General features: G+C 58.5%; 2 protein-coding genes across 2 annotated transcripts in view; one reads left to right on the top strand and one right to left on the bottom strand.

Moving 5' to 3' along the window:
• The first annotated feature begins 6,504 nt into the window (after positions 1–6,504).
• HES3 (hes family bHLH transcription factor 3) lies at positions 6,505–7,490 on the top strand. Its single transcript, XM_004385110.1, has 3 exons — positions 6,505–6,585; positions 6,681–6,762; positions 7,111–7,490. The coding sequence occupies exons 1-3, from the start codon at positions 6,505–6,507 to the stop codon at positions 7,488–7,490; spliced, it is 543 nt and encodes a 180-aa protein (XP_004385167.1).
• A 3,787-nt stretch (positions 7,491–11,277) lies between these two features.
• Positions 11,278–11,612, bottom strand: part of GPR153 (G protein-coupled receptor 153) — a 7,693-nt gene continuing 7,358 nt past the window's right edge. The window contains exon 6 of the mRNA XM_023739418.1: positions 11,278–11,612. This exon is cut by the window's right edge and continues 86 nt beyond it. Within this exon, the coding sequence (XP_023595186.1) occupies positions 11,278–11,612 (335 nt within the window).

Consider the following 11,612-nt stretch of genomic DNA (forward strand, 5'->3'; position numbering starts at 1 on the left):
GGAAAGGAGGAGTGTGCTGTCACAGTGTGGGGAGAGCAATTAGGGTCACATAACAATGTATGGATAAATTTTTGTATGGGAGATTAACTTGAAATGTAAACTTCATTTAAACTACAACAATAAAAATAAGTAAATAAATACATTAAAAAAAAAAAAAAAACCCCTCGGAAACCCCATGGAGCAATTCTACTCTGTCCTGTAGGATCACTATGAGTCGGAATTGACAGCAACGGTTTTTTTTCTTAAAAAGAGGAGGCCTGGTGGCGCAATGGTTAAGCACTCGGCTGCTAACTGAAAGGTTGTCAGTTTGAACCGACCAGCTGCTCAGCAGGAGGAAGATGTGGTAGTCTTCTTCTGTAAAGATTACAGCCTTAGAAACCCTATGGAGCAGTTCAACTCTGCTCTACAGGATCGCTATGAGTCGGGATCGACTCCACGGCAATGGGTTTGGTTTGGATTTTTAAATGGGGTTGTTTTCCATCAAGCAAGAGTCCCTGGGTAGTGCAAATGGTTAACTCACTCAGCTGCTAACCTGCTAACCTAAAGGTTGGAGGTTCAAGTCCACCCAGAGGTACCTGGGAAGAAAGGCCTTGTGATCTACTTCCAAAAAATCAGCGACTAAAAACCCTATGGAGCACAGTTCTACTCTGACAAACATGGGGTCGCCATGAGTTGGTGCCAACTTGACAGCAACCCATTTTTCCACTGAGCAAGAGAGAATGTAGGAAGTGGGGACCCCTGGGTAGCCAGGAGGTAGTGCAAGGATGAGCCTTCCCTTCTGTTATGGATTGAATTGTGTCCTCCCAAAATACATGTTGTAAATTCTAACCTCTATGCCTGTGGTTATAATCCCACTTGGGAATGGGTTGTCATGTTATGTTAATGAGGGAAAATTAGGGTAGGGTGTATCTTGAATCAATCTCTTTTGAGATATAAAGGAGATTAAACAGGAGAGCAGAGCAGAGTTGGGGGAAGAAAGATGCCAAGCCACAGGAAGATCGCCCAGGAGCAGAAGCTCAAAGTGACAAGGACCTTCCTCCAAAGCAGACAGAGAGAGAAAGCCTTCCCATAGAGCCGGCACCCTGAACTGGGCCTCCTAAACTGAGAAAATAAATTTCTGTTTGTTAAAGCCATCCATTTGTTATATTTCTGTTATAGCAGCTAGATAACTAAGACAACTTCCTCTTGAGGTAGATGGATAACCAAGCACCTCAACCCACACCAACTTCCTAGGATGGAAAGTTTGCTCCTGTCCTAAGTGTTATCCAATGATTTAGGAGATAAGACTGGAGCCATTATTCCCTGTCCTAGAATGTTACCCAGCTGGAGCTGGACTTGCAAGGACCCAAAAGGACACATCAACTGGGCCCTGAGGTATAAAGACAATAGCTAGGACAATCTTGGAAAACATCTTTTAGGGAATCTTTCACATAAACAGGAAACCCTGGTGGTATAGTGGTTAAGAGCTACAGCTGCTAACCAAAAGGTCCGCAGTTCGAATCCACCAGATGCTCCTTGGAAACTCTATGGGGCAGTTTTACTCTGTCCTATACTGTCGCTATGAGTCAGAACTGACTCGACAGGAAAGGGTTTGGTTAGGTTTTGGTTTTTCACATAAACAAATCATAAAACACAGCACAAAAGACTCACATACTTTCCAGTCTTATCTTTTTTTTATTAGCATTCAGTGAATAGGAAGATGTGTTGAACCAATGAGGACCCTTCTGACTCTTGTTACTGAAACCTGTACCAATGATTTTTAAGAAAGACAATTCGAAATGTAGAATCACAGTGATTTATCAGTTTTTAGCCAATCTGTGAAAAGGTGAAACTTTCAGTGGTTTTGCCCATTTTGTAAAGTTAATATATACTGATGATTCCTCCGACTCAGGCAGACATGGCTTTCCCACACTTGTGTATTCTGTAATATTTCCTTAGACTCAGACAGACATGGCTCTGGCAGCATGCTTGCCCATTTCCTACTTTTGCCTCTTTGAACATATGCCGAATAAAACATTTCTTTTTGCTTTACTAAACTTTGTGATATTTTTACCCTAGAACACCAACAAGCCCGAAACCAAGCAGTGAGAAGTTGAGGAACCCACCCTCTCTCCTCCCCAGTGAGTCTTAACTTGTTCTGTTTTTTAGAGAAACCACCGCCTGCAGCTTTTAGTCTCGATCACAGACAGGCCTCTGTCCATCTCCACGTGGAGCCTGGAAGGCATAGCGGGGAACGGCCTGTCCTGTGTATCCACAACTCTACTCGCTCAGGGCGGGAACACTGGTCCTCCAAAGGTTTTCTTCCCCTCCACCGGTCATTCTGGGCTGGAGGCATGAAAGCCCCCCTCTCCAGCCTAGTAACGGGGGTAAATGACGCATAATTTATGAGCACATCAACCTGAAGAGCATAAGTCATATGTGCACAAAGGGGCCGGGTAAATATTTAAAGATTAGAGCCAGCTGGGAAGAGACACAAAGGGCTGGGACAATGGGGGTCTCTCTGAATTCACTCTCCCTGAGCTGGGCCAACCCGGTTCAGCGTTGATGCACTCACCAGAGTTCCAGCCTTTGTCCCCAGAAGGGCTCTTGGCTGCTGGGCTATTGGTAGTCCCAATACAACTAAAGAGAGTTAAACAATCGAGGCCTCTCCAACCCCATCTGGAAACAATCAGCCAAGTCATTTCAGCACGTTTGCTGTGTCCCAATAGTTAATTACACGGAGCAATCACTTCATTCCACTTTGAAAAATGCATCTGTATAGGGGGCTCTTCAAGTCACTGGCACCCACAGCAGCCTGCATGGTGCTCACCAGTTAGCATTGGCTTAGTTCCCCAGGACTGCAGTAAGGAAGTCCTCCCACCTAGGGCTGAGAGGCCTAGGAGCCAGGACGGCCCTCACGTTGGATGGACAGTGGGTCCTGTGGTAGGGCTCTTGTCCCGGGGCCTGCAAACTCCTCACTTCATTTTCAGACAAGGTGTGTCCTGCAATGTTTGTTCCTCACAAAAGTGTATGTGGGGAGCACACAGGCCAGTTTTGCCTTAAGTTCCCCAGGAAGACAGTGAGCTGCCCTGAGCAGCACCAGATGCCCCGAGAGCCCATAGGGGTTACAGAAGGAAACTTTCTTTCCTTGAATGAGCAGAGGGCAGTCTGGGTCTCCCCAGTGCCCGCCTAGACATGTGCTCTTTTCCAGGTGACTTGGGGGCCCAGATGCTAAAAATAGAAAAGGAGCGGTGGCCTACATTAGGGCTTGCGTAAGCCCGGCTTCTAAATGGGTCCTTGCCCTTCGTGGCAGCCAGAGAGTGCTTTGTCCTGTTTGCCTGCAGAGAGGACCCCTGCGCTGCTGCCACTTGCTCCCCCATATCTGAAAACGCCTCCCCTTGCCCACCCCCTCTGCTTCAGACCCACTCACCTGGTGCCTACCGAGGGTGCAGTAGGATGCTGAGGGGCATGACATGCAAACAGAGTGGGGGTACGGGAAAGTGGGACCCAGTCTGGGTCTCAAGGAAGGATCTCGTAGAGGTTTATCTGCTGTCTTTTCCAATGACCTTGCCAGGTGTCAAGAACTGACTTGAGTTTAGTGAGGGAAGCAGTTGCCCAGAGCCAGAAGCCTGAATTAGGGGGTAGGTTGAGGGTAGAGTGGAAGCTGCCTCCGAGTTCGAGAAGAAGGGGGGATGGAAATCGCAACCCTGGAAGCCTAAGGGGCCTCAGCCAGCTGGAGGTGAGGAGCGGACCAAGGGGGCTGTTGGCGGCGGTGGAGCCATGCTCTGGGCCAGGAGGCCCAGGAAGGGGTGTCAGCCCAGGTTGGGGAGACCCTTAGCCTAGGATCTGCTACAGGGGAGGGGGCACAGCGGCCGGTGCCTGGGAGAGGAGGGGCAGGGGGAGCCCATTAAACAGGCCGGCGCCTAGCGTGTTGGCTGTGAATTTCGCCCGGGCAGCTGCCGGCCGGCCTCGCCTCTTGTAGCCAAAGCAGAACATGGCGAATTAGCGCATTTTGCGGTCATCTTTCCATTGCTTAAGAAACACTGCGTTACCCACGTGAGCCGCCCCACCCAGGGCGGCCAGAATCCCGGGGCAAGGGCTCTGGAAGGGGGTAACCCGGGAGCGGCGGATGCTGTGGCGCGGGCGACGGAGGCCCGCGGGCCCCTTTATAGCGGCCCTAACTCTGGAGAGGGGGCGGACCCGGCGTCCCCGCTTTGGGCTGAGAAGAGCTACGCCCAAGGGCCATTGGTTTGCTAATGTGTCAGAGTTGAAAGGCGCGAGCGGCGGTTTATGGGAAGGGCATCGTAATTAGAGAACAAATTGCCTCGCTGCCCGCGCGGCCCCGTGTCGGGGGCAGGGGGCCTGCCTGGGAGAGGCGCGCGCCCGGGCCTCGGTGCAGATGTGCGACAGCTGGAAGACCGCGCGCGGCGGGGCGCCGGGAGTTTGGGGAGAGGGGCGGGCGCGGCCGCGGCTTTGTGGAGCCGGCACAATGCCCTTAACACTCGACTGCTCCCTTTGTGCCCGGCCGCGCCGTCAGCCCGGCCCGCGGTGCCTTTGTACCGCACAGCCGCCTCCCCAAGCCCGAAGCTCCCCGTGCCGCGGCCGCCCCGGCCCCGCCGGCCCCGGCGCTTCAAAGCTCCCGGCGCGTGCCAGAGCCTGCCGCCTAGCCTCGGCCCCGCCACCCGGCCCCGGGTCTGGCCCGGCCGGGATCTGGCCCGGGGGCTCTGGGGCCTGGACAGGACAGCGCCCTGAAGCCGCTATTGCAGTTGCAGCGGCCTGAAAGGGGGAGGGCGGGGCGCGATTCTCCACGCTGCTAGGCGCCTGGGAACTCCGCGGCCGGGCAGGACCAGTCAGTACTCCCGGGCGGGGCCGGGAGGGAGATGCTCCCGCTCCGGAGACCTGGGGGGCCCACCTGGGACTCAGCTGCCCACCTACCCCGCACGCCGAGGCCCACGGAGGCCAATAAGTTAATTTCTCTGCCGCAGAGCTCTCCTACAGAGCTTTTGCGTGCGGGTGACTTCCCCCACGCCCTCGGAAGCAGCAGCGGGGACCCCATTGTTTGAAGCCCATTTTACAAACCCCCAAATTAAGGCCACAAGAGGCCAGTAAAAGGAATTGTCTAGTTTCCAACCCAGGGATTCCTGGGACATTGTCCTAGTCAGTCGCAGCTACTGGAATCCAGCCTCCTGGGGACCGACTGGGGGGACTGAACTAGATTCCTCTTCCTAAGACCTAACCATCCAGGGGCTCACATCTCCTCCCCTGGGCTCCCAGGCCTTGGATAAGGGAAAGGGGTGTTGGTGGCTCTGAAGGGCCCTCCCAAAATGCAGACTCTCCCCAGACATTTCCCCAATCAGTGGGCACGCTTTCCCCCTCCTGCTCCTGGAGACAGATGAAAGACCTTTAGGCCTTCCCAGGGGGAAGGGTCCTCCTTGGAGCCCAAGTTGCCTAACCTCACTGCCTAGGGCTAGGGGTGGGTTTGGGGACCAGGCCATTCTGATTCACCTCCACCCTGCACCTGCCCTGCGTTGCCCCCATCCAGAAGAGTCTTTTACCAGGTCCCATGGCTGAAGGTGCCACCATCCACTCTACAGCTTGATACAGGAGCCTCCAAGGCCCTAGGCCCCAAGCAAGGACGAGGCCAGTTATGGCCCTGCAGGCGGGCTGCACGCTTTAATGGGACACATGTCGCTGCGTGGCCCCCGCGGGTACTGCCAGAGCCTGGCTTTGAGTGGCCACAGGCAGAAAATCGCTGCATTGTCCCGGACATTAGGGCGACTAATGGGCGTCGCAGGCGCGGCCAGCGTGAAACGCACAGAAAGGCCTAGCTGGCAGTGCCTCCTGCCTCGGCATCTTCATCAGGCCGTTGGTAGGCGATCCGAGCACAGCCGAAGTTATTAGCGCAGCCCAGGCAGGCCTGGCTCACAGACCTCCCCCAGGGCGACCGCCTAGGGACCAGTGGAGGAACCCCCATCAGCTGCTTGGAAACAAGGGGCATAGCCACCCAGAAAGGGGGCCCGGTGGGAAGGCCCAGATTCTACCGGGCGTACAGAGGGGAGGAGTCCCCAGACTCGGGAAGTGCTCGGGATTAGAGAAATAAAGGAAAGACAGAGAAAAAGGAAAAGGGGTCCCTTGGGAGGGAGGAAGGGTCCCTCGGGAGGGATGAGGGGTCTCTGAGGCGAGGCCAAAGAGGAAACGACCAAGCAGAGGAGGTGAGGAGCCTTCCCGGTTCGTCCCCCTCCTGCTCCCTCCCCCTCCGTGTTTCTCAAGTTGGGAGCGCCTCATTGACATGTAAACGAGGGGCCCCTATAAAGACTGTGGCGCCTTCCGCCGTCGCAGAGCCGACAACATGGGCACGGAGCCCGAGACCCGGGGCAACCCTGCAGGCAGCTTCCGAAAGGTCTGGGTTCCGGAGGAACGTGGAGGGTGGAGGGAGCCTGCCCGGGCCGTCCGGGGGCAGAGGGCGGGAGGGCAGTGGCCCTGCACTCAAACGGGTCGGCTTGCCCACAGGTCTCTAAGCCGCTGATGGAGAAGAAGCGACGTGCACGTATCAACGTGTCACTGGAGCAGCTCAAGTCTCTGCTGGAGAAACACTATTCACATCAGGTGAGACCTGGGGATGCGCGGAGCGGGTGACTCAAGGTCCTCAACCGCATTCCTCCAGGGCTGCCCAGCTAAAAGCTTTTCCCACTGATCCGCAGATCCGGAAACGCAAGTTGGAGAAGGCGGACATCCTGGAGCTGAGCGTCAAGTACATGAAAAGCCTGCAGAGCTCCGTGCAAGGTGAAGAGGAGTCCGGGCCTGGAGGGGGTGGGGCTCCAGGAGCTGGGGGGTGGGGGGCGCCTGTAGGATCAGAGACATGGATATGACAAGACCAGATTGGGCGGGGGATGGGGCAGGTGGGCAACTGAGTGAGGAGAGGACTCCAGCCCACTGGGGGGCGAGGAGAAGACGCAAAAGGCGGATTGTGGGCGGAGGTCTGGAACCCGGGGAAGGCATTCGGGAGGTCTCACCTCCCCTCTCTTTTCGTCTCACCTTTCCCTCCACACTTCTCCCCTCCCTTTCTCTTCCCCTCCACACCTCTCCTTTCCGCCTCCCTTCTTTATTTCTCCCCTTCATTCCCCTTCCCAGGGTTCTGGCCGGCCCCTGGCGGCGCCGAGTACCCGTCGGGTTTTCGCGGCTGCCTGCCGGGCGTGAGCCATCTTTCGCAGCGTGGTGAGGGCGGCGGCCTGCGCTGCCCCCTGGTGCCGGAGAGCGCGGGCGGCAGCACCATGGACAGCGCAGGTCCTGGTTCCTGCCCCGAGGCGCCCGCGCTGCGCGGCCCCTGCTCCGGCTCGATCTGGGCTGCCGCTCTGGCTCCGGCCACTGGCGGCCCGCGGTCCCCGCCACCCCGGCTGCTTCTTCCCGGAGGCCCCCCTGACCTGTCCACCAGCGTCCCGGCGCCTCAGCCAGCGTCGCGCCGCCGCCCCGAGAGTCCAGGCCCAGGGCTGCGCTTGTGGCGGCCCTGGTGAGGCCCAGGCGGGCGGAGCGCGGGGAGGCCGTGCGATCTCGGACTGATCGGGGCCGTGTGGGGCCTAGGGGCGCAGGAACTGTTGTGGGCGCACCGTGGCTTCCACCCTCCCGCCCGACGCGCTCAGGCCGGACCCACTCCCTCCTCCACCCACCCTCTAGTGGGGCTGGAAGGGGGGGTTCCGGGCTGCGCCCCTTTCCCAGGGGCCCGGCCCCGCCCCGCGGCCATGCCACAGTGGAAAGGTCGCTGTCGGCAGCGGCGCAGAGCGGACCCCTGGCAGCGAGGAGAATCGCTGCCCCGCCCCGGCCCATTCAGCCGGCCGCAGGCGCCCGGTTCCCACCGGCACAAAGCACGCCGGGCCCCGCCTCGCCAGCGAGAGACCCTCCCACTCTACCCCCACCCTGGACCCCTCTCGACTGCCACCGACCCCCACTCCCTCTACAAGCGACCAGGCCAACTGGGAGGACAGGCTCTCCAAGCCCGCCCTCTAGGAAGCCCCGCCCACGAGCTGGCCCTTTCCCCCGTTGCAGGCTCGGAGCTCTAGCCCTGCCCCTAAGATGCTCCGCCTTGGTCACCCCACTGCCCAGAGTCGCCCCGCTCGGTTCCAGAAACGCCCGGCCTCACGCAGTCCCAGGGAGGGACCTGGACGTGGGTCGCGCCAGCCTGAGGACTGCAATAGCGAACCCGGGCGCCTCTCGTAGGAAGGTTCCCCGATCCTTGCTCAGCAAAGACCCCTGGCCCGCAGTTCAGGCCCTCAGCAGCTCAGCCCCAGCACAGCACAGCCCCCGCCTCCGGACCCCTGGGGCCCGCCTGGAAGCTCATGACCCTCGAGGGCCTCCAGAGCGTTCTGCGCCTCAGTTTATTTGTCAGTAAATAAGGACATTGGTATACTCGGAGACGTCCAAGTCAGTGTTTCTTCCCCTGGACCTGTAGCCCGGGACTCCGAGGAGCGGCCTTGGCGGGGGTGGGGACAGGGGTCTCGCGCCGAGTTCAGGAAAGATCCCGGCACCTCTTCCCGTTGTAATTCAGAATAAAGAGTGCCCCTCTAACGTGGGTATAAAGGTGCCAAGGAGATTCTGATTTCTCCCACGATGTCTACCGGAATGCTTCTTTTTGAATCACAAATACCAACTTCCTATAGAAAGACTTTCTTGTTTTGGGCTGCCCCTGACTTGTAGGTGCGCAAAACCAGTTTCAGTGGCACTGCGGGGAGCCTGACAACCCTACCACACCCAGCGGTTCCCCGGAGCGCAGAGCAGGGGCGAGGCTCCCGGCTGTGGCTGTCACGCTGATCTAGGCTTCTCGCTGCTCCAGGCGGGGGCCGCTGGGACGAATCCTTCCGTTGGCCACCAGGTGGCGGCCTTGCACTGTGGACCCAAGGCTTCCAAATTCCAACAGAGAGGAGGGCAGCTGGAAGGTCTCAGGGCACAACTGACCCCTCGCTCCCCAGGTCCCAACAACTGCCTTGCCCAGATCAGCCTTCTGCATTAAACTCACTTGGGCTGATGGCCCCTAAAGCAGTTCCAGTGGCAAGGGCTCTCATCTGTGCTAATAGTGCCCTTCGTGCTGGTGGGGCTTTGGTGCCTACCCCATCACTCTATTCTGCAGCTGCTCCAGGCCCAAGTCAATTGCTGGGTGGGGTTGGAGCACTTGCCTGAGAAAGGGGACAAGTCAGATCCCAAAGAATAAAGCACTATTGGAGGAATTTCAGGTTCCCGAGGGAGAGAGATTTGGGAGGGTCAGTTGTCCAGTGGTGCTGTTAGGTTCTAGAACGGTGTTTTCATGAAACCAGCTTGGGATGCCGAGTGCAAATCATAAGGGAGTTTTTAATGGGTCCTGTACAGAAGAGTACCTGTATAGGGTCTCTGTGAGTCACAATCGACTCAACAGCAGTGGGTTTGGTTTGGTGGGTACAGAAGAAAAATGCTCAGTTGTGAAAAGCTACAAACAGATTCCTGGCTCTGGGCTGCAGCGCAGTGGTACCGGCAGAACTCCCTCCCCAGGTGCCCAGGGTCAAGCTTTTTATAAATGTAGCCAACAGGCCTGGATGCTGGACAAAGTGGAGTGTGGAGCCCTGGATTTCAGGGTCTTCCATTTAGGGTCCCCTCTTTTTTTGTAAAAATCAAGACTGGAGGGAATTTGGGGACCACATCCCCTTGCAAGTATTGCCGTTGGATATGATATACACAGAATGAAAACCCAAGATGACAAATGGGCCAGCCTGAAGGGAAGACCGTGGCTAGCCGTGGTCCCTGCCCCCACATGAAATGTTGGTCCTTGAAGGCACAGCAGCATTGGCCGGAGGCAGCCCCTTCCATAGCCAGGCTCACCTGTGGCCAGCTCCTCTCTCAGTTACCCCACATCCAGGGACTGGAGGGGCCTTCGAGGCCCAGACAGAGGCAGGCAGTCCCACCGTCCCACGCCCAGTAGCCTCCTCCTGGGCTGGGACCTTGTCTGGAGGGTGAGGAGACAGGCTTGGCCACTTGTGGGGCAGAGGCAGTACTGCAACGCCAGGTTTGTGCAGCACGAGGAACAGGGTGCAGGCTGGCTCTGGGCTGGCCTCAGAACTCACTCCAGTTTGTCAGGTTTAAGGGCTGCTGCATGGGGGAAGGGCCAGGAAGTGACAGCCTCAGCAGACGCCCTGCGCCTCCACCTCCAGGTCACAGCTGCTTCTGGGCCTCTCTTTAGCCTGAGTCTAGGGTCTTCCTCCATGAAAACCCAGCAGGCCTTTCCTCAGACCCCAGGGCAAAGCCCAGGCCTGCATGGGGCCAGAGGCTGCCCAGGAAGGAGAGCAAAGCCCTGTCACCAGGGTGGGGGGCGACTCTCACCTGCACAGGTGGGGAATGAGGCTGGGGATGGGCACCGGGTTAAGGGAGCCTCACTCTCCCTTTGCTTTAGGCCTTTCCACTCATGTGCTCACAGCCTTCATAGGGGGAGTCACAGAGGTGGGTGACAGGTGGGGACAGGCAACAATGGCATGTGATGAGGGGGGAACACTAATGGTCATCAAGGTGGCCATGGTGCCAGTGGTGATGTGCAACTGCTGTGCTTAACTGGACTGGGGTGTGAGCTCCCAAGGGAGCTGGGGGCACCGAGAGTGGGAGGCTTCAGGCCCGGGAGCCATACCACAGTCCCCTCAGTGGCCAGGGCACACGGACCAGGAGACTTCTCCAAACAGCCCTGAGAGTTAACAAGGATCACCTGCTCATCACAGATGGGGAAACTGAGGCAGAACAGCTCTGAAGCAGGGAGACCTGCTCAGAGAGCTGGTTTGGGCTCTGAAGACCCCTGTGCTTTGAGCCCCTCTGCACCCACCCCCACGGTGTGACAATTACAGTGCAGAGAGGAAAGCCGGCACAGTCCAGAGGCTGCGGCTCCAGCTCCTTCAGGCACGTCTTCGTTCTTTCCGATGGCCGCTCTGACCCGGGACTCCGTAACCTCATCCCCATTTAGCTGCCACAGGGCTGGATGGGCGCAGCTGGGCATGCAGAGCCCCGCCTTTGCCAGCTTCAGATCCTATTCAGGAGATGCCAAGCGTTCCAGCCCGTCTTCCAGGGCAGCCGTTGCTCCTCCAGGCAATGCCCCTCTCCCCGGGGCGGCAGGGAGGAGCCAGACGAGGAGGCGCTGAGGCTGCCCCCTCCCCGGGGGGTGGCACAGGTCTGGGCAGGGTAGGCGGGCTCAGAGCGGGCGGTCCCGAGTCCTGGGCGGGACCGAGGTCGAGTCTTTGGTCTTGGGCCCCGCCGGCGGCACGGCTTGTTCAGCTCCGTGGGGTGGGGGCCCATCGGGCCCTAGGACGCCGAGCCAAGCGAGTCCGAGTGCAGCGTGACGTAGCCCGAGGACTCGGAGGGCGAGCTCAGGAAGCTGCTGGTGCTCCCGCCGCCGCCCGTCGAGCGCAGGCCATCGGGCTCCCCCCATGATACGCTCACGCCAGAGCGCAACGGTCGGAAGGGCGCGGGCGGGTGCGGCCTGGGGCTCAGCTTCGCGTCGCCGCTAGGGGGCGCCTGGAGCTTGGCGGGGGCCGCGGGCGAATCCGGTCCTACCGGCGCCGGCAGGCGGCGGAGGGCCTGCGGCTCGCGCTCGAAGGTTGTCAAGGCGAAGGCGTCGGGCAGCAGCGAGGCCGATG

This window comes from Trichechus manatus, unplaced genomic scaffold (genome assembly GCF_000243295.1).
Source record: "Trichechus manatus latirostris isolate Lorelei unplaced genomic scaffold, TriManLat1.0 scaffold00133, whole genome shotgun sequence".
NCBI classification, from domain to species: Eukaryota; Metazoa; Chordata; class Mammalia; order Sirenia; family Trichechidae; genus Trichechus; species Trichechus manatus.